The sequence below is a fragment of the Ctenopharyngodon idella genome, chromosome 14 (genome assembly GCF_019924925.1).
Source record: "Ctenopharyngodon idella isolate HZGC_01 chromosome 14, HZGC01, whole genome shotgun sequence".
NCBI lineage: Eukaryota > Metazoa > Chordata > Actinopteri > Cypriniformes > Xenocyprididae > Ctenopharyngodon > Ctenopharyngodon idella.
Genome location: NC_067233.1, coordinates 16,045,362 through 16,067,343, shown reverse-complemented (window position 1 = coordinate 16,067,343; position 21,982 = coordinate 16,045,362). Strand labels below are relative to the sequence as shown.

Sequence of the window (21,982 nt, the reverse complement as noted above, 5' to 3'; positions counted from 1 at the left end):
TTTTAGGTAGGTTTAATAGTTTTCAGGTACAGAAATAAAGTAAACAAATGTAAAATAACACTGCATATTCTTCACTGTATAAATTATACTCATTAATCCTTCTTTATTGTAACAGACTTTATTGTGATTAATCTTCCAATTTGTTTTTGTATACATTTTAATATTTTTTGTAAGTTTAAATATGTATTAGATCTGCACTATCTCCTTTACTAAGGCGGGACTCTTATTTTGACGGGTTTTCTCGTCTATGGAGCTATACAGGCAATGGAGAGCACGCAGTTCTTCTGAGATATTTTGCAGATTTAAAGTTTGTCAGTTTATTAAGCACCCCCCGAAAAGGCATAAGATCTGTATGTATTTATTTACTGTTAGTTGTAATAAGTGTTTTGAGTAATTCGCTGTATGTTGATGATAATGCAATGGAGAGAGAGAGAGAGTTTAATGCGCACTTCTTGGGCTCTGTATTGTTTAGCTTTTGTGGTGATTTTTTTGGAGTGAAAACGGACATAACATAACATATGACAACTTATAAAACGGTTCGTTCCTGTCCTTGATTCTGATTGGTCAATAGCTGTGTTTTATTCATGATAAAACACGGCTATGACCGCTTCACCCAACAGTTCTGTATATCACTATACAACACCCTTAGCAACCACTCTTAGCAACGTAAACTGTTTGTTCTCAATTGATATTGTTCATTGAAGCTTACTGTATTATGTAGAACTAGAAGAGTATTGTGAGAAAGAGATTGAGTGAGCGAGTTTATTACCTGCATTCAGATTTAGCATTTTCCTTCAGGTCAGTCCTATGTTCATAATAAAAAAAAAAAAAAAATCTGTTTAAATGTCCGCTGCAATATCTTATCCTTTTAACAGTTAAGGGGTTTTCCCGTGACTGACAGCGCTAGTCAAAGCATTTGTCAGTTGCGTCTTGTTCAGTGTTCACAACAATTCAGTCTTTTCAGTATAAAAGTCTTCACTACTGAGTGACCTCACTCATAAAGACAGTCTTTGCCGCCATCTAATGGCGTAATAATGTAGCTTCTGTTGCTGTTCATAGTCAGGGACTATTTTTTCCGGTGAAAGGAAGGCTTTTAGTGATTTTACTTCATGAAAGTTGCATTGATACATATATTTTTTGGCTTTAATATTTGTATTGTGTGGTAACCGTTTTATAAAAGTAATAAGGTATGAGAGGCTGTGCTGTATCGTGAATAAGTCACGGCTGAAGGGCGTTGTTAGGCACGACGCGAAGTGGAGTGCAACCCCTTCGGCCGTGACTTACTCACTATAAAGCACCAGCCTCGAGTTATTAGTAATAGGCCCAATAATATGCAAATGAATGGAATGACATATGTCATTCATTTGCATATTATTGGGCCTATTACTAATAAATACACTAATATACTGATGAAACAAACTCTGGGCCAAATATTGTATCACTTTTAGCTAAATTACTATTTTTACATTTCACTTATTTAGCCATATGACAGTTGTATTTTCAATAAATTATCAAAAAATAAATAAATAAATAAATAATAATAATAATAATAATAATAATAATAATTTAAATCCACTGACACTAAAATAATGCAATAAACATTCATTAAACAACAGAAGATGTAACATAAAACCCAAATGTACATAACTGATAACAAAAACTATTAAGAAACATAATTATTTAAACTAAATACTTTCAAACAGGGAATTCTGGGAATGTCAGTTTACAGTTTTTTACTGTAAATTATAATTTGATTTGCCTTTTTTACTGTACATTTAACTGTATTTTACTGTAAAAATTACATTAAATGTCTGGTTAAATCTTTTAGTTTTTCCCTGTATATAGTACGGGAACTTACTGTTAACATATATAAAAAAAAAAATCCATAGCATTTTTACAATATTTTACAGTTAAAATTATACTATTTTTTCCAGTGTTGTTTGTCCCATTATTTATGTAAAACAACAACAGCAATTTAGGATTTAGTAGCTAGGCTTATTTGTACTTCACTAACAGATTCAGCCCTTTTCCAGCACAAAACAAGGGTGCATGTAAGATATTTGTGTGTTAATGTGTTTATATGTGTCTGTTTTAGCGTGTTGTTTGACGCCGTAGGCCTGATGAGGGCTGCTGATGGGTAGATTTTGCCGCCGCTGAGCTGATACTTGTTTTGCCGTAATTAGATTCAGTGAGGAGTGAAGCAAAGCGATTGGGAGATGGAAAGTGTGATCGTGTGTGTTAGAGAGTGGAAAAGAGTGAGAGAGGGAGTCTTGTCAGGTGTTCTTGTGAAGAGTCTGCTCTATTTTTAGTGCTGTCCTCAGTGATGGCTGCTGCTGCTGCAGTATACGGCGGCACAGAGACACAAAAGGCCTGCACTTAAAAAGATTTATACCACTATAAACACACACAAACATTCAAAGCTATCGTATGGCTTCAGAAGACTTGGAATATAGAACACAGGTTGTATCTGTTATGGTCCTAAGGGTTTTATACTGTCACAAATGTATTGCTGTGGAGAAATATCAATAAACATGCTTTTTTCTCCATATTTGCAGCACAACATGAAAATTATTTGTATTTCAGTCCTGCTGAACTGTGCATTAGCATAAATGACAGTTGACAGTTATGACACCAGCTCCGTCATAGCTGTTATGACAGTTATGATAGAGCTGATGGTTTAAGCCACACGGACGTTTCAAATGATAACAGCGGGGCGTCCGGTCCAGATGGACAGCTATCAGCCAGGAGCAATGTACCTTGCAGAAACCTTGCAGTCTTTGTCCTTTGATCTTGCTGTCTTTTCATCCATCTTTTCTCTCTGACACTCATAGTCAGTCTTCAGCGGTTTTGTTGTAGATTACCATGCATACATGGTAATAGAGGTTGACCGTTAAACCACTGTCCCATCCAGCGACCTTTCAGGTTTGCGCTTTAACTTTTAAACCTGAAACTTTCTTTCTCCAGAGCAAACAGCTTCAACTTTGCCCTGTTATGTCTTATGATATGAATCAGTTCTTGTGAATCAAGTACTGATTCATATTTAGATATTTAGATTTGAGTTGATCAAAAAGGCTAACAAATCAGTCTCAAACTCATGAGTTATCGGTTTGAATCGGTCTATGACCACGTACACTGCAGTTAACACACCGCGGTTGTCAGTTCATCTTTTAATGCTTAATCGCGTTGTGTACACACACAGTTCAGTAAAATACGGAAGAGTGACAACCGCATTCTACAACCGTAACAATAATTTAGGGGATTCGCTCCCGCATTTAAATGCAGTTGTCACTCCTGAAACTTACAGTGTGTACGTGGCCTATAAGACTCGCTGAATTGTGGTGATTCTTTACCTACAAACTGAACTGCACATCATGCCTTTCATCATTTTTAACTTGAAATCATTTGAGATTTGTTACTGTGCTTTGTGTATGCAAGCTTTGTAAGACTAAAAGCAGCTTTACTGGTTGTTCATGTAGCAAACTTATAATTAAAGGGGTGGTTGATTTTATGATTTCACTTTTTTAACTTTAGTTAGTGTGTAATGTTGCTGTTAGAGCATAAACAACGTCTGCAAAGTTACGACACTCAAAAGTTCAATGCAAAGGGAGATATTATCTTTTAAAGAATTCGCTGTTTAAGGACTACAACAAATGGCTGGTATGGACTACAATGAGCTTCTTTCTGGGTTAGTGACATCACTAACCCTACAAATTACATAAACCCTGCCTCCGAGAACACAAAACAAAGGGGGTGAGGCCATGTTGGGCTGCTTTAGAGAACAGGAAGAATTGTTGTATTAGATTTTTATTACCATGCCGCCTTCATTTTACGCTGGACTGCTTCACAAACGAGGGTCAATTCAATGCAGGATTTGCACAAAAGATTAACTTGACGGCACATTCTAGTTGATGAGTTGAACCAATTCCACAGCAAGTACATAAATTTATCCACTAGCCATTCAGAAATGTCCAGATGCATTCTATAAGTTGTAACTTCTTCCTGAGTCTTTCCATCAGTGTCCGACTCGGTTTTGAACAATGCAAGGCTGAACACCGTTACTGACAATCATCATTTTGACTGCGTGAGATTCTCCAGCTTTGTTGTTGTTGAGCAGCCGAAGCGCGAGCTGTTAAATCTCTGCCCTCTTTTGGAAAGCTGAACAGGAGCAGCAGCTCATTTGCATTTAAAAGGACCCTTTAAAGATACATATTTTGAACTGAGTTTTGTTTTTGTAAAGGATACTTAGTGGTGTTTTTTAATGTGTTGTAAGAACCGATTTTGGCATGCAATGGGAGAGTACCTTCGTTAAATGACTAACCGTTAATTGAATCAAATCTAAGGAATCATTTATTCCTTATGATTCTCACCTAATTATGATGCATCAAACTCATTTTTGTTTTCTTTTAAAGGGATAGTTCACCCAAAAATGAAAATTCTGTCATTAATTATTCACCCTCATGTCATTCCAAACCTGTAAGACTTTTGTTCATCTTCGGAACACAAATGAAGATCTTTTTGATGAAATCTGAGAGCCTTCTGTCCTTCCATAGACAGCCTACGGAATTAAAACTTTGACGCTTCAAAAAGTAAATAAAGACATTGGACAACTAATCCATATGAATTGAGTCCAAATTTTCTGAAGAGACTTGATCACTTTTTATGATGAACAGATTTAATTTAGGCTTTTACTCACATATAAACATTGATCAGCGAACATAAACAAAAGCTCAACTGTACCTGAATGACATGCGAAAACAAACCTCTTTTCCCGAAGCTCAAATGTGCTGCATAACGCAAGAATGGACCTCATTGGTTACGCGGCACGTTTGCATGAAGAGGTTTGATCTTGCACGTCATTTAGGTTCGGTTGATCTTACTAAACCACTCAATTCAAATGTATTAGTTTTCCAATCTCTTTATGAACTTTTTGAAGCGTCAAAGTTTTAATTGCGTAGGCTGTCTATGGAGGGACAGAAAGCTCTCAGATTTCATCAAAAAGATCTTGATTTGTGTTCCGAAGATGAACAAAAGTCTTATGGGTTTGGAACGACATGAGGGTGAGTAATTAATGACAGAATTTTCATTTTTGGGTGAAACTATCCCTTTAATATATATTTTATGTTGACACATGCTTACAGTAATTTATTATTTTGATAAGCCCAGATTCTCCTAGTGTTTTATTTAAAATGGTCCCATTATGTATACAGAAAATATGAATAATTCGTATGTGTGCCATAGTTTTGATGTGTGCATGTTGTTGTAATCACTCATCAGAATGCAGTTGCTTTACTTCTGGAAGAGGGGAAAAACACACTTCCTCCTTTGGGTACTGTTACATTGACCCTTCATGGCCTCCATGATTACCAGAACGCCACATTTCACTTCACCATTGTTTTTAGACCAGCAACTCTTCCTCCTGCCTTTCTTTCCTTAAGAAATTCACTTAAGCTCTCTCGCTCTAGTAGGAAATCCTCTTCCTGCATCTGTGTTTTGACAGGAAGTGTTTAGGATTGGAAGTGCCCTCATAGACACTTTGAACTTTGTCAGGCGGTGTAAGAATCAAGCATCTCTTATGAGCAAGCCGAGGCACTTTCTCTTCCTCCACAGGATTGAACACCTATGTTGTCTATAGCATTGATCTTTAATTAGTCCCATGCTAAACATATCCCCCCAAGACATCAGATATTCTTAGCCACATACTAAGAGAGAAAAAAAACACAACATGCCTTTTTGGCACTGCCTAATTGGGATGCAACAACTTGTAAAAACATTTGAATGTTTTTTTTTTTTTGAATGTCAAAAAAAAAGTAAAAAGTTAACTGTAGGCATTACACCTACTAGGAGTATAAAACAAATTATGGGTTATGTTCTCTAAAATGTTCATTATGGAACAAATGTTCATTATGTTCAAAATGGATTGAAGCGTTGTATATTGTGAAAATGAACATTAATTAATCATTACTGTTTGGAACCACTTTGTCCTGCCTAACCAACCCCCTTTAACCCATTGTTAATGCATGTCAATTCTTGGTTTATTATAAAGGTCATTTGAAGTTGCTATCCTTCTCGTAGTATAAAGGCAGTGGTCCTTATTGTTATGCATGCAGTGTTCTCTGTCTACGATCTTAACCAGCCCTAACACTGCATGTTAATTACTGTGCAAGTCATTTAGAAAATTACTCTTATATTACTATAGACATTTGAATGTAATGAAACAGGTTCATTGAGTTATTAGTTGGACTGTGTCTTATATCACAGTATAATTAATTTTATATCATAAAAATGATATTTATATTGCAATATAATTATTGAGTATATATTATGGTTTACATTATGATGGTTTATCACCTTCGGATAAACCTTCAAATTAAATAGTTTACTGATGGTATTATCTTAGATTTTTTGGGGGTAATTTAATGGATGCATATCAAAAAACAGGATTCTCTTCAAGATTAGCAAGTTCTACCTCTTGTTTGGAACACATTTTGCTTTGTATTTTTCTTCATGTTTATTTACCATGGTCAAATATAACCCACTGTAGCCCTATAATTATAACTACCACAGTATAAGCAACACATTTTTACCATCATTACTACACAGCTCTATTCATTTGCAGATATTATACTTAAAGCTGCAGTCTGGAAGTTTTTGCCTCTTTGTTGCCATCTCTGTTTTAAACCTGTAATTGCAGTTATTTGCGGAATTATATTTTTTATGTGGGTTGTGCATCGGCACGGCTCCTCAGCGTGGATGAATCTAATGTTTGCTGTCAGTCACCACACCGGTGTGGATACTGTACTTCGGAATCACAGATTCTACGTCTTGAAAGTATGACCAAAATAAGAATTTTCACCAGAAAATGTCATCTGAACAAGTAAGTAACATGTCTGCCACTTTTGCCACAATTTATTGTAAAAGCATTACAGTAAATTGTGCTGACAATAGTGATTAAATCCAACGATCGCTTAGCTCGGATCATGTCAAACCGTGCAAATTATTATTATTATTGTTATACTTTGTTCTCAAATTGTTAATGTTAAAAACATCAGCATTGCATGACTGTGTATTTAGTGTGTATTAGCGTTACCTGTAGATTTCAATTTCTGTAGCCACTCCACAGTCCAAAGTCTTTTGCTTTTGACTAAGGGATAATCTCCAGTTGTCACTTATGACTGTCATTTGGACCTTTCTGGATTACAATCCGCCATCAAAATGATAAGTTTAATTATTGCAGCTGCTGTCAGAAAAGGCTATAAATGATTTGTTACCAGCAGCATCCTCCACATGCCATATAGCCTACTGGCTGGGACTCCTTCTTTATGTAAACGGACGTGACGTAATGACGCAAAGACGAACGGCTGCATGCTCGAATTTGCTGCGGAAACCCACCAGTACCGATTTTTTTTTTATTTATTTTTTTATAAAACATTATTACAAGCTTACCATTGTGAATCAGGCTAAGGTAAGGAGATAGTTTTGAACTCTGGCTGGTTATGTACTTGCTCAAAAATTGATTTTTGGATCATTTTTAACCCAAAGTTACAGACTGCAGCTTTAAATATATTAGATGTCAGTACAAAATGAGAGTTTGCATTTGCCTGTCACAGTTGCAAGAAGCTTTCTTCGTTTTAGCTGTGGCCCATCTTTTTGAAAAATGAGTGCAGACTAGCCTTACTGTACTCAAATTTTGAAAAGGTTTGGCATGAAAGGAATGATCCGGAAGAGCTTCAGTCGATGTTAATCCTATCTGTCTGTCTCTCTCTCTCTCTCTCTCTCTCTCTCTCTCTCTCTCTGTCTGTGTGTGTGTGTGTGTGTGTGTGTGTGTGTGTGTATGTGTCTGTCTTTCTCTCTCTCTCCCACTTCCTCTCATTTCCTCTGCATCCGACTCCCTTGAGTATAGGCTGGAGGGATCTTTGACAGTTGTGCTGTTTTCAGCAGTAGAGGGATAACAGTAGCTTTTCTAAAGGAACTAATATCTCAATTTGTATTCTGAAATGCCTCTCAGAGCTTTGTAAGAAGCATGACATATTTTGCCTACATCATCACTTCTCTAAACAGCTTGGTTTTCCTTTTTCATGGATTGATTCATTGATCAAAACCTTTATCGATAACATTAAAAAAAGCACAGTTTCATATTATTGCATATCTTTATGTGTTGAGCTTTTATTGGCCTTGTGCTAAACAAAGTACTATTGACGAAAAACTATAACTACTGTCGTTTTAAGGGACTTGGATGACATAACTAGTGATAGCCAATTAATCAGCCAATAATTGGTCATTGAAAAATTATCAGCATCAGCTCAATTGTGTTATCTCCAAAGTCTGTTGACTGCTTTTTAATGGATAATGTGTTTTGTTGTTGTTGTTTTTTATTACCAATTTTTATCGGTTATTCTTATCTTCAAAGAGCATATACACACACACACACGCACACACACACACACACACACACACACACACACACACACACACACACACACACACACACACACACACACATATATATACTTAAACTTTTGTATTATGATTTTTTTCAGGTTGCAAATGTTTTAGTTTTAGGTTTTTTTGTTTTGTTTTGTTTTTTACTGAATTTTAATTATTATTATTTGTATAGTATTATGGTATAATACGGTTTAAACAAATGTGTAGTATTGTGCGCCACTTTGATCTCTAGATATCTGTTTATGCATCAGCCACATCCATTGTGCACTAAACATAACAGCTGGATTATAATGTACCTTAATCTAAAAATCTATTTGCTCAAACAGATTTCTTCTGTCTTTGTGGTCTTTGTTGTTTCATATGAAGCGGAGGCTTCTTGACCCGATCTCAAGCTTTCCATAATGAGCATCTATTGTTCCTGAAATGTGCTCTGGGTGATGCTGAGCCGTCCCTTGATGTGACCCTGTTACCGCGGTGACGTAATGACGCTCGGTTTTCCTATGATGATTGGTGGTTACTCTAACGACGGGACGTGGCAGCACCTGAGCTTGTTTTTGTCAGGCATTACATCATCGGGGATGATGTCATTGGTGGGGGGTATGGGGGGGGGGGTTGTTTTGGTCCCTGTGCATATCTGGAAGCCGTCCAAAATTTCACTCGCTAATGCCTATCTGTATCTTCACGCCTACGTTGCTTTTGTAAGCACAGACGATAAACATGCAAGCTGGCTGTTTCTATTTGATACGGTAGTGAAATGCTTATGTCTAAGCATAAACGCTAAAAGCCTTCACAGTTTTATCACATATAATTGGCATTTCATTGTATTAAATTGACATGAAGCCTTTGATGCAACCATTAACAACACACATTTTAATAAAAATATATTCCTTTAATTTTTTAATTAATAGTTTATGGATTTATAAAGATTATTTTTATTTCCTATTATTTATATATTTTTATTTACACCGCATTGCCTTTCTGTCAAGACTTATTTATACATAGTAGTTTTATAATATAAAATGTGTCAGACATTAGCAAATGGAAATTTGCATAAGTCATCTGATTGGCTGTCTGTTGGCCTATTGCCCTGCTTGCATGCATTGTTCATATTTTTCTTTGTTATTCAAATTCTAATTATCATATAGTGTCAGTCCAGGGCACAGCTAGATATCACAGCTCACCTCTCTGTGAAATAATAAGCGCTTTATATCAAATGGACAGATGACTGATTGATTGAATGATAACATTTATTGTAGCCTATGTTTTTATTTTGACTGACAGAAAGAGCTTTAGGGGTGTGTGTGTGTGTGTGTGTGTGTGTGTGTGTGAGGGGTGAGCTCACTTCCGTCATCACAAAGCTAAAGGGTCGTGTGTGGGCGGGGCTGTCAGTCGCCCAGAGGGGTAACTGGAGCGTGTGTGTGTGTGTGTTTGGTGGGGGGTGGGGAGTGAATTGGCAGCGTTGTCATAGTAACAAGAAGGATGTCAGAGAGCCATGTGCTCTGTGCTTCTGTCGTCTGCTACCGTCTTCCATCTCTTTCTCTCTGTCTCTCCGTCTATTTTTCTTCCTCTCCAGCCTTCTCTCACACTCTCCCGCCCAAACCGACCAGGAAATGGCTCTCCTCCGTCGTTGCCATGCCAACTGCCTGCAGCCCTGGTGGTGAGCGGAGGGGAGCGTGATAATGACATTACTCTCGCTGGGCTAACTGTGCTCATCCTTCATTTCTCTTGTCTTTCCATCCCTCTCTTCCTCTCCCCCGTCCACCGTTCAACTCTCTCTCATCCTCTCTTATTTCCATATCTGCACCTCACCCATTGCATGCTCTTTTATTCTAATTTTCTCATTAGTGCCTTTAGTCTCGCAGTGTCTGTGTGAGTGTGTGTGTGATGCATATGGGTAATTCACATAAAATACTTTTGAGAAGTTACATGTCTTGTGCGATGTGCTTTGTTCCATGTAATACTATTTTAAATGGTTTTTCTTTGGCTCAAACTGTAGTGCATGGTGCTAGCAACACCGAGGACCTGGGGTTCGATTCTCAGGGAATATAAATAAATATAATGTTTTAAATGTATACTTATATATCACACAAAATAAATTTACATCGCACCTAACATAAATTTTGTTAAAATATATGCGTGTATGTTTGTGTGTATATTTTATATATATATATATATATATATATATATATATATATATATATATATATGTATGTATGTATGTATGTATGTGTGTGTGTGTATATATATATATATATATATATACACACACATATATACATACATACATACATACATATACACACACACACACACTTATCTAAGATGCGATTTAATCAGTTTAAAAGCATATATATATATATATATATATATATATATATATATAGTAGATAGTTCTGTCATGAAACTCTAGATGGCACAGGCTAATAGGTCCTTTAACGCAACCTGTTTATTATATATTTATATATATTATATAACCAGTTTATTTTCACATTATTATAGATAGGACACAGCTGATTGGTCCCTGCTGTATCAGAATCCTGCTCGCATGCTCAACCTTCAAATACATGGGTAGCATTTGCCTTAGCAGTGCAGCGCGCTTTCAGAAACCCTCCACCTTCCCCAGCTCCACCTGTATAGATCTGCTATGGGTAATTCATGTACGCTATATTGTGCAGCAGCAGTGTGTGTGTGTGTGTGTGTGTGTGTGTGTATATATATATACATATACATATATATACAATAAAATATTATAACAATTATATGAAAAAAAATAGTTATAATAATGAGATTGAGCTCATATTAATTGAGTCACAAAAACACTAAAAACCCTGTGAAATATTTATAGATTCTATAGTGAAAATAGAAGTTTGGCCGGACATATCAAAATGTCTTTTTTTTTTTTTTTTTTGTTAAATAGCCAGTCAGCTACATTCTTATTCTAGAGAGCATGTGATTGAGCAAAAATGAAAAATTGAGTGTAGGATGATGAGGTTTGTTCTTGAGAGAAAAACACTGTACAACACTGTAAATTTTAAATCTGTAAATCTGCTAAAAGGTATTTTGTCAACTTTTAGGAGTAAAATAACATATAGATGGCCTTATAATGGCTAGATAATGGATGTGATTTGATTACATGGAGTGTTTAAAATGAACTAGTGAAGGCAAAAATATGTTTTAAAAGAGAAAAAAAGAGAAAGCAGTTACAGAACCTAAGATTTAAATGTTCCCTTATACATTCGTAGAAATGTTAACCTTGATGATGATTAACCACATCATGCGTCAACTACCCATATGTATGTTGGAGTATATGTGTGTAGTAAGCGGCACCAGCGGCGCTCTTTCAACATCAGTGAGGGAGGGAGGAGGTTCCTATTCAAAGCCCCCTCTCTTCCTCCCCCTCCACACACACACACAGTCTCTTACACACTCACACACCCCCTGCTTTGGACACAAATGAACCGGGAGTGTTTAACAAAGACAGCTTGGATGCGTGAGGTTGGTTCTCTGGTCACAGTCTCCGCTAATGGTGCATAAAGCCGTACGCGTGGACACGAGAGAGACCGAGGAAGATGATGGGGAGGGAGTGAAAGTGCTGTCAGCCATTTTTGCCTTTTTTCCCCTCATTTTTTACAACGCTGTCGATCAGCATTGGTCGTCACTGGTAGGAGAGTCTTACTTGATTACCTAAAAAGGAGGATTCATTTTTTTCCTTATCCCTGCCTGGATTTCTCATCCTGTTTCTCCTTTTATTTTCATTTTTTCTTCCTTCATCCCCTTCTTTACATGGACCTAGTGGACAGACAGATGCCGTGTGCACCTGACAAGGAAAAGCGTTGATTTTTTTTTGGAGGGAGAACCGTGTTGATCGAATCCAGCACATCATCTCCGGCGAACATACTCTCTCCCCCTCCTTCCCTGGGAAAGATTCTCCTCTTCTCCCCTGCAGGAGGGGGGAGAAAAGAAGGGAGACAGGGGAAGACTCACTGGAGGGGGGAGAGAGGGGAAGATTAGTGGGAACCAGCAGGATGCTTAAATTTCGCCCTGGCTCTGCACCTCCATTATGAAGCCATTAGTTAGTGGTGGCGGCCATGGAGTCTCCAGCCAGGCTGATAAAAGCCCTGTAAGTATCGACCCTACATTTCTAGCTCTCTCTCCTCAAAATACTGCCAGCATTCTCTCGTCAGATTAGCCTGATGTGCTAAACATGATCAGGATGGACGAAAACGGCGTTAGATGCATTAAACCGCTAATGTCAGTTTCATTGCAGAGAGACAAATGAGTTAAATGTGGTTTTAAATGGCGTATTTCCATTTCTCTAGTGTTTCTGTGAATTTGTAGCTTGCTTTTGATACAGAGCTACTCAAAGGGTTAATTGCATGTATGCAGATCTCTTTTAATTGACATTTCACATACAGTAGGTCTAGCTTAGCACTGCATTGTATCGCTCGACCCGTGGAATCTTGTTTTACGAGAGGCTGTCGAGTGCCACGACCTCATTCATCCGCTGCTAGTGTAATGTGTGTCAGTGTGTGAAGGCGGCCATGTGCACGCCGCCCCCCGTCACCCTGCACACATGCTCAGATGTGTGTGTACTGGATGATGAAATGGCCAAGATTGTGTCGTGTTTGTCACATCTCTTAGGAATCAGTAAAAATTACATTTAAATTGCTTTATGATGAATGTGTGAGAGCGTTTGAATGTGGGAGGAGTTATGACATCACTGAACGATGCTGTCAGCTCAACATCTGTTGCGTTTCATAAAGCTGCTTGTGACCAAATGCATTTGATTGCGTGTTCGTTCACGTGTGTGTATGCAAGTGAGTGATCACGTTCTTCGGTGTTTGCACACGGGCGGCATCGGAAAGCGATCAGCGCTGGACTGCTGAGTGGAATGATGAGCACTTTTAGCTGTAAATGAATTGATCTTCTGTCAGCCATAATGTACTAGTGTGCGTTTGGCCTTGTACGAGCATTGAAACGTGCCGTGTTCGAACGTCTTCATAGACTGTAGACCGTAGTCCCTGACATAAGAGCGTTGCTATGCAACAAATTTAACAATTCTCTGTGGAAGTTGCAGTGATATGGTGAACAGGTGTTTCATGTCAGAGCTGTTAGTATATTGTGGGTTTTAGCACAACCACAATGCTGTATTGATCAATTGTAAGTCAGAACTTAAATTGTTTTATAATGTAATTTTCCCTTTAAGGCATGCAAGTTCTCTCTGTGGCCATCTTAGTGACTCCATTGGGCAGCTATTATTCTAGGACAGGGTTTTTTTTTTAAATGTGGGGAGTACCTCCCCCGGGGAGGCACGGAGTAGGGCTGGGTGATATGATGATGTCAATTGATAAAGATTTTTGTATATAGTTTATCTGTATGTAAATACATCAGTGCAGTGCAGGACTACTTAAACACAATAGAGCAGCAAACAAACATGGATGAATGAGAAGAAAGAGCAGAACGTGCTTGATGATGAGTTATTAAAAGCACAATAAACCGCAAAAGAGAACTGAATTCGATACTGACAGGCGGCTTTTTGTGGCGCACATCTGAATCGCACAAGTGCTGAATTCAGTTCACTTTCGCAGCTTATTACGCTTGAACCATCAAGTACACACATTTATGAGTCAAAATGCCCATCTTGGTGAGTATTCACATAAACAAAGTCAGCCATCGTGTATGTTGTGTTAGAAGGGAGGCCCACTGTCTTTGACTTTGAAAACCCCTTATCTAGGTACTTCTTTTTTTTTTTTTAACTGAAAGGCAGGATTTCCACCATATTGAGTGTCATTATTTCTCCCATATATTTTCTCCTTCTCATATTTTCCCTGATTCAATTCACTGCAATGGTTTTCATTATTTTTTTTATACATCCTTCATATACCTTTTCATTTCAGGAATATATGTGCTGCTGTTTACAATAGTAACTTGAAATGAAGTAAAGAACCATTTTTGGTTCCTTAGTATATACAATACTGTTCAAACATTTGAAAGAAGTCTCTTTTGTTTACCAAGGCTACATTGATTTGACCAAAAATACATCAAAACAGTAATTGTGAAATATTATTGCAATTTAAAATAACTGTGTTCTATTTGATTATGTCTAAAAATGTAATTTATTCCTGTGATGGCAAAGCTGCATTTTCAGCATCATTACTCCAGTCTTCATGTCACTTCAGTGATCCTTTGGAAATCATTCTAATATGCTGATTTGCTGCTCAAAAAACTTGTAAAACTGCTTATCTAAATGTATGATTTTGCATTTGTGAGACTTTTATCCAAAGCGACAGAGTGCATTCAAGCTATACTTAAGTATTTATATAATTTTAATATCACTATGCAAGGGTTACGGTTAGGGTTAGGGTTAGTTCCTAATATACACAACCTTGGTGTTGCTAGTATTATAATCAGGGGTGCACATAACTTTTTTCGTCTGGTTCCCAAGGGAGCACCTGGAGATGTTGCTTGGTACTCACACTTTGCTCTCCTCACTATCTTCTTTTCTCTCAAACATATTTTTTTGTTTTTTATTATTAACATTAATGACACAGACAACAGCAAGAATATTAGGCTGCTGTCACTTTAAAGGCCCGGGTATACTTCACCTTCCGCGCCTGGACGCGTCTCGCGCGCAGTCGTGTCCGCGCATCTTTCAAAGTATACTCAACCGTGGATGCGCGTGGATGACCGAGTTCGACACATGCGCAGTACAATTTTTTTCTATACTGCCGTGTCATCACGGAGAAGAAAAATAATGCATCCACCATTGCACCATAGTTCAGTAGATACACTAAGAGAACAAGAATCAAAAACGATGGAGAAGGATATGCTTCTAAGTTTACTCATCTTGTTTTTGAATCGCTCTTTCCACACACTTCTTCGACGACTGCACACTGTGCTCAGTGTTGTCCGTATTGCCACCTAGTGGACTCTTCTGTCCTGCTTGCGCATGCGCTGTTGCACGCGCACCTCCTGCGCGGTCTCAAAATCTGGGCTGCACGCGGATGGGGTCCGCGAGCCCACTTTGAGCTTAAGACGGGATGCACGCACGGACTGAATATACTAACACACATCCGGTTTCTTTCTCAACTGTTCGCTAATGACATAACCGAGAGAATACTTGCCGAGACAGGTATTTTAACATAATTTTGTGTGTATGTGTCCCTTCAAGCGAAAGTAAACACGAAAGAGGAATCAATTCGGTGTTCTAGCGCTGTCTGAAACGCGCCTCTCTCTCTCTGTGTGCACGTGCTTCGGGTGTGGCACAGATAACAGCTCCTGAGTCCTGATTTTCATCTCTTCTTCCGCTTTTAAAATCATTTGAATTAGGGCTGGGCGATAAAACGATAACGATATGTATCGCGATAGACACGTGATCAATATCAATAAAAAATGTGTTCAATAAAACGTTCGATATTTTTTTTATTCTTCGTCGGAAGAAAACAGAAGTTGCGAAGCAAGTTTGGTTGCATTAACAAAGGCACTCGCTCTCTGGTAACCTAGCAACGTAGGGAGTGACACGCTAACAGCCAATCATGTAACAGTATCATGTTTGGTTGCGCCATATCGTTGTCTCGTGCTGGTCTGCTGGATTCCTCTTCAGTAACCGGCAACTGATAAGCAGAAAATGAGTGCCGCAGCGAGCGAGGAAATTGTAAATAAAAGAGGAAAAGTCAGCTCGCCAGTATGGCAGTTTTTTGGATATTATAAGTCTGACCGTAGTCAGACCAATGTCGTCTGCAAATTATGCAAGACTGGTAATACCACGAACTTGATGTACCACCTTAGCCGCGCTCACCCTTTGGAGCACAGCCGTATTCAACCAACAACATCTGTAGCTGCAACACCGCACAACATTTTAATTATTTGAGTTTTCCATGGTTGTTGACATTTCTGTCTTAATAACTGAGGGGATTATGATCAGAGGAAGGTTAAGTTTAAAATAAAAATGTTTAAATGTAATATATTTTTCTCCTGGTCCTTATTTTAAATGGGTCAGAAAAAATTATCAATAATTATCGATATCGACCGATATGAAATACTGATATCGTGATACAGTTTTCAGCCATATCGCCCAGCCCTAATTTGAATGTGTTATTTGGTGAGACAAAACACGTCCAAATGATAAACTTTCACTATATGATGGTTAAACTTAGCAATAAATCTGCGAATCACATGCGTGCCGAACCGTTGGGCCTTATCCGTACTGATCACGGATTAACTGCGATCCGTTGAACCCCTAAGAATTAAAGAACACACTTATCATCATGAATTGCTATCGTACCAGAGATGGAGAAATATCCTACACCAGTAAGTAAACGTGTCCCTGTGAACCTGTACTCAAAAGCGCTTCCCTCCATGTTTTCTGGTGCGCATTGTTTATTTTTACCACGCATGCGCACCTGTGTACCACTTATGTGCACCCCTGATTATAATCTACCTGTTGAGCAGCAGGAACACAGTTGTGACAACTTGTGCTGTAACTGTAATGCAAAAGATCTTCAAATATGATTTCATTATTTTTTTTCTCACTTTGCAAGACTTCATTTTGTAAAATTATGCAAAAAAAAAAAAAACTTACTAATTTGCAATTGCTCCAATGAGAATGTGTGTACAGAGCTCTTTTTGAAGACCTGTAGGACTCATGCTGTTAGATTAGGAAACCAATACATGGAGAGATTGAGGACACTCTTTCATTGAATATCAGGAAGTGGTCATTTTCCCTTAGCTTTATTCCCTACATTAGCGTAGTAAATATTTTGGCCTGCGTTTGTGAGAATATCGGTTTTGTTTAATCTGACGCCAAGCCGAAGCTCTTTAATCTTTTGATCCTCTCAGCTCAGGAAAGCGAGAGGCCCCTAGAGCGATACTGAGGCTTATGGGATACGTTTGCAGCTTTGAGTCCTCCAGTGTCAGCCCTTTTTTTTTTTTTTTTTTTTTTTCTTTTTTTTTTTAATAATGTCGCACCTTTTGCTTTGACAGACATGAGCTCCTCACACTGATATAGCAACAGGTTCATATATCCACACCTCAAATGCACAACAGCAGGTACAGTAGGACTATATTAGAAACAAGTATGCGTGCAATTGTACATAAAATAAGCTTTCCTACCTGCACAAAGCCATTTTTGGACTTTGGTCACATTTTTGTCTAGTTATGTAGGTCATTAAGACTGCAGTATCTTTTTTGGATTTTAGAAACAGCTTGTGACCCACAGACATTTTAAAGAGCAAGGATTCGGCTAAATCTGTGACCATATATAGCATTTATTAACTTCACATTCATACTCGTGTATGTGAAAGGGCAATGTAGCCGTAAGCTTATTCATTTATTTACAAACTCCCCCAGAGGCATCACAATATTTGGGACCCCTGCGAGTATAGCGTGCTGTCTGTGACCTGTGCGCTGTTTGACTAAAAGCCTCTTGGGTTAATTGACGGAGGCCTGCCCTAAATTGTGTGGTAAGAGAGTTTAGTCATTATTATGTGCAACAGTGACATGAAAAGGGCACTTAAAGGACAGGAGCGGACCCCTGGGTGGGCACGGGAGGCAGGCAGGATATTGCTATTGACACATGCATATTGACTGCTGTCGCTACCAACATTTTGTCCAAATTATGTGATTGCATACCAAAGATGTATGTAGAGTCAAAATGGGTTGGGCTGTTGCTGATAAGTGAAACATTTTTGGTCATTTTTTTTAACATTTGAATTATGACCTGAGCAGATTATACTACCATTAATCCCTTACTGTTTTGAAATTAACACCTGCCAACCTGCCAAATGCAGGTGAAAATCCACTGTGGCGGGTAGCACATATCAACACACTAGCCAATTTGGCAGGTTATGATTCATAAATTAATAATAATAATAATTATTAATGTCAACTGTTCAAAATCATGCCACACCACAGCGTGACTCACAGTTTTTCATTAAAATATAATGATTTAGGACAAATATATGTATGTACTGACTTTGCACTAGGAGATAGTGTATTGTGCATTTTTCAGTAACAGGTTTGTTTTTGTGGCTTGAATAAATATGCTCCATATAGAGAAATAATATAGCTTGCACTTTCTCTTTCCGTTTGCGCTATTTTTTTTTTTACCTTAATTCAAACTCATTTACGCCACTTTGTCAGTTCTTTAAGTGAACTTTTGCCTGTATTTTGATTAGATTCACTGTTTTGGACAGCAGCCTTGAACTTGAGAACGCGAGTAGAGAATGACGTGATCGGTGTGCAATAAACCTGCCTGTGAGATATCCATAGCGCTTCCTGTCTGCTGTGTGACCAGTTAATACTCCGCCAGAGCCTTAGGAGACAATTAAGAAGCCACATTTTCCCAACCCGTTCTCATAAATGCCACATGTCCCAAGACTTTTGGGCAAAAAGAGTCATAGCATCTTTGCTATGTGCAGGTAAACTCATGATAATTATAAGAGAAATAACAGAGAATTTTGTTTTTATTTCCATTTTATTTTATTGGAATGGTATCCACAAACAGTGATTGACTGTTTTTTTTTTTTTTTTTTTTGGAATGGGTATGGTTCTTTTGATGTGAGGATAAGTGATAAAATATTTGTCTTGCCATTATGTTCCAGCACACAGTCTTGTTACAGTCGATTCAGCCGACAAACTCACATTCACAAATATATGGGTATAATGTGATTTTATGTATGTAATTTTAACCAGTATATTGCTCATCTCCAGCTTAGAGAATAATCTTCAACAGTCACCCATGTTTCATTTCTTGCTCAGTGATCTGTGTAGCCTGTGTTTATTTATAAAAATGTATAAAAGGAAGGTATTTTTGGATCAGACAAAATTTTGGGGAGGAAGCATTGAACGTCATGGACCATTTATGTAATATTTGTGAGGTTTAGGGAATTGGAACACTTTGTAATGTTTTGTTCTCTTCTTCTGTCATAAGCTGACCCACACAGACAAATCTAGAGATTCTTGCAGAATTGGAGCAGCTGTTGTTCATGAAGTTCTACATATTCTCTAACTGTCGTGGCTAATTTGATAATATTCTCAGCAGAGTTTAACATTTTATCATTTTTAAATCCATTCTGCAGATTTTCCAGCTCAGAACACAAGGTGTTGGGTCTAAAACAAGGTCGCAATTCTGTCACAATTCTTTTCGGTTTGTCATCTTTTTCTTAGATGCACCTAAAGATCATTTAAAAATATCAATGACATTTCTTTTAGTCTTTACTTAAATAATGTACATGTTTTTCTGTAGAAAGCTCTTGTCATTGTAATGAAGATGCTGTTAAAACACTCTGTGCTGTTGAAACTCCTGTGGGAAGAATCATGTGCAAATCTGCCTCATTTACAAACAAAAAGACACCTTGAAAAATGGCATCGCTCATTGCTCTCCGCTCAGCGAAAGCAAGTAACTGCTTCATTGTTCCCTGCTCATTTCTAAAACAGCCAGTAGAAAAGCCCATGTACACTCCTGAGAAGTGAATTTACTGGCATGGTAGAGGTTTTGATGACCCCTTTCTGCAGTGGAAGCATGAGGAGAGGTGATGTGTGTATCATAGCTGACAGCTCTGTGGCCATCCAGGACTGTTAAGGGAATAGCCTTGAGGAACACGACCGAAGGGATGTGGAAGGAGGATTGAGGCACTTTGCTGCTATCACAGCGCCTTTATTTTAACTGCTGAATGCACCCGCTGACCTAATAGTGTGCACTTAAACACATCACTATAAGTGAGTACTGGTGCTTCAAGAACCCTAATCAAATACACTTCTTTTCTTTACTTTTCTTTTCTTCTGTCATTAATTTATTTGTTTTATCCTTCTGTCTCGTTTCGTTCTCTTTTGTTTGTTTGTTCCTCATTGTCTTTCATTTGTTTGTTTTGTTCTCTTTCGTTTGTTCGGTTTTTTTTTTTTTGTTTATTTTTCATTTATTTTTCATTTATTTGATCTATTTTGTTTTTGTTCTTTTTGATTTTTTTTGTTTTTTTGTTCTTACATTCTGTCCAGTTTGTTGTTTTTCTTTCTTTCTTTCCTTCTTTCTTTCTTTCTTTCTTTCTTTCTTTCTTTCTTTCAGGTGTAAATAGCCCCAATTAATATGAATGAACTGCCATGGCAATAGATTCAAATAATGAATTTGTGCATATGAGGAGGAATATTCATCAACACATTAGTGTGTTAAAACACCTTTATCCTCGCCAAACAGCAGGCATCTGCCTCTTTTCCCTCTCTGTTACTGCACCAGTATCGCTGCAGATAGTGTGCAAATATATAATTTTCCTTATCTGCTTCTACTCCATCTATAAGGTTGTTTTCTCTCTGTTCAAGCTCTCCGTCTCCCAAGAGAATTGGCTGCATTTCCGGCATGTATACGATTATGGGAGTGGAAATTAGGTCAGATGCATTTTGTATGAAAGCTATACTCAGCCACAGCTGGCTGAAGACATCCAATAGCCCCCCAAAAAAGCAATTTCACTTGTGAACACACATACACACACGAGCACACACACAGACACAATCGGGAGCCGATTGAATGGGTTTTATCGGAATGTGGCCGTGTGTGTGTGTGTGTGTGTGTGTGTGTGTGTGTGTGTGTGTGTGTGTGTGTGTGGGCTGTGTGCTCTCTAATATTAGCTGAAATTGGTTCTTAGCTCCTTATCTCAGTGCTGTTGTCAGAGCCTTTCCTCTTGCACAAGCTCCCACACACGCACACTTCGCTCTTGCAGCCGCACCCCTTCAGATATGTACAGAGCGTCGCTCACACTGAACCAGAGGACATAAAACATGCCACATACACATCTTTTAGTCTTCGACTATAAAGCATCTTTCTTTCATTAATTATGAATTTGTATTTGTATTGTTTTCCTAATGATTGTTTTTATGTAAAAATGAACCAACCTTGTTCTTGCTGTAAGCTAAGTGGTATTCCAATGCCAAGGCTCTCTTCCATTAGAAATACAATTTTCTCTCACAGCTTCAGTTTCTCTACAGCTTGGCTTCAGGGAATCTATGTACAGTATATGCAGGCTTAATGGCAGACTTGTGGAAAATATGCAGGATTGTGGAAAATATGAGTCTTTAGTTGTTCAAGCACTATATTCTAAGTCTTTTGAGGTCATAAAATAGTTTTGTGTGCAAAACCTCTTGTCAACAAACATTAGCATTAGCAAGGGAGCTGCGCTATTCTGTTAAATCAAACTAGCGAAACCCCACATTAAATGTGACTGACCCGGCTGACATTTTGTTGCATTTGGCAGAACTGTGGATGGTGTGGAGGGGAAACTTGCCCCTGTTAAGATATTGTCTGGTCTTGTTTCCAGCTCTAATAAAACACTAAATGTGTCTGAGGTCTAGTTTCATCAAAAATCCTTGAGGAGTCGTATCAGAAACATCAGACTGCAGGTGTGATGAATTAATGATAGCGTAGTGGACTGCAGCTTTCCACAAAACTGACATTACTTTGAACTTTAGCAAAAAAGGAGACACTGCAATCTTTGACATTTAAAAGCTCAGTGAAATCCACAGAACTTTGTTGGTTTAGTTTATATCTATTCTC

The 21,982-nt window shown here is 37.9% G+C and overlaps 1 protein-coding gene across 10 annotated transcripts in view; it reads left to right on the top strand.

Annotated features, from left to right (window-relative positions):
* Window positions 1–21,982, top strand: part of rapgef2b (Rap guanine nucleotide exchange factor 2b) — a 120,339-nt gene that overhangs the window by 69,739 nt on the left and 28,618 nt on the right. The window contains exons 1-2 of one of the 10 annotated variants that reach the window (XM_051918345.1): window positions 11,881–12,103; window positions 12,236–12,562. The exons of the other annotated variants lie outside the window; for them this stretch is intronic. Coding sequence (XP_051774305.1) covers window positions 12,503–12,562 — 60 coding nt within the window. The 5' untranslated portion in view covers window positions 11,881–12,103; window positions 12,236–12,502. Of the gene's footprint in view, window positions 1–11,880; window positions 12,104–12,235; window positions 12,563–21,982 lie in introns of those variants that run through there. 10 annotated transcript variants of the gene reach the window in all.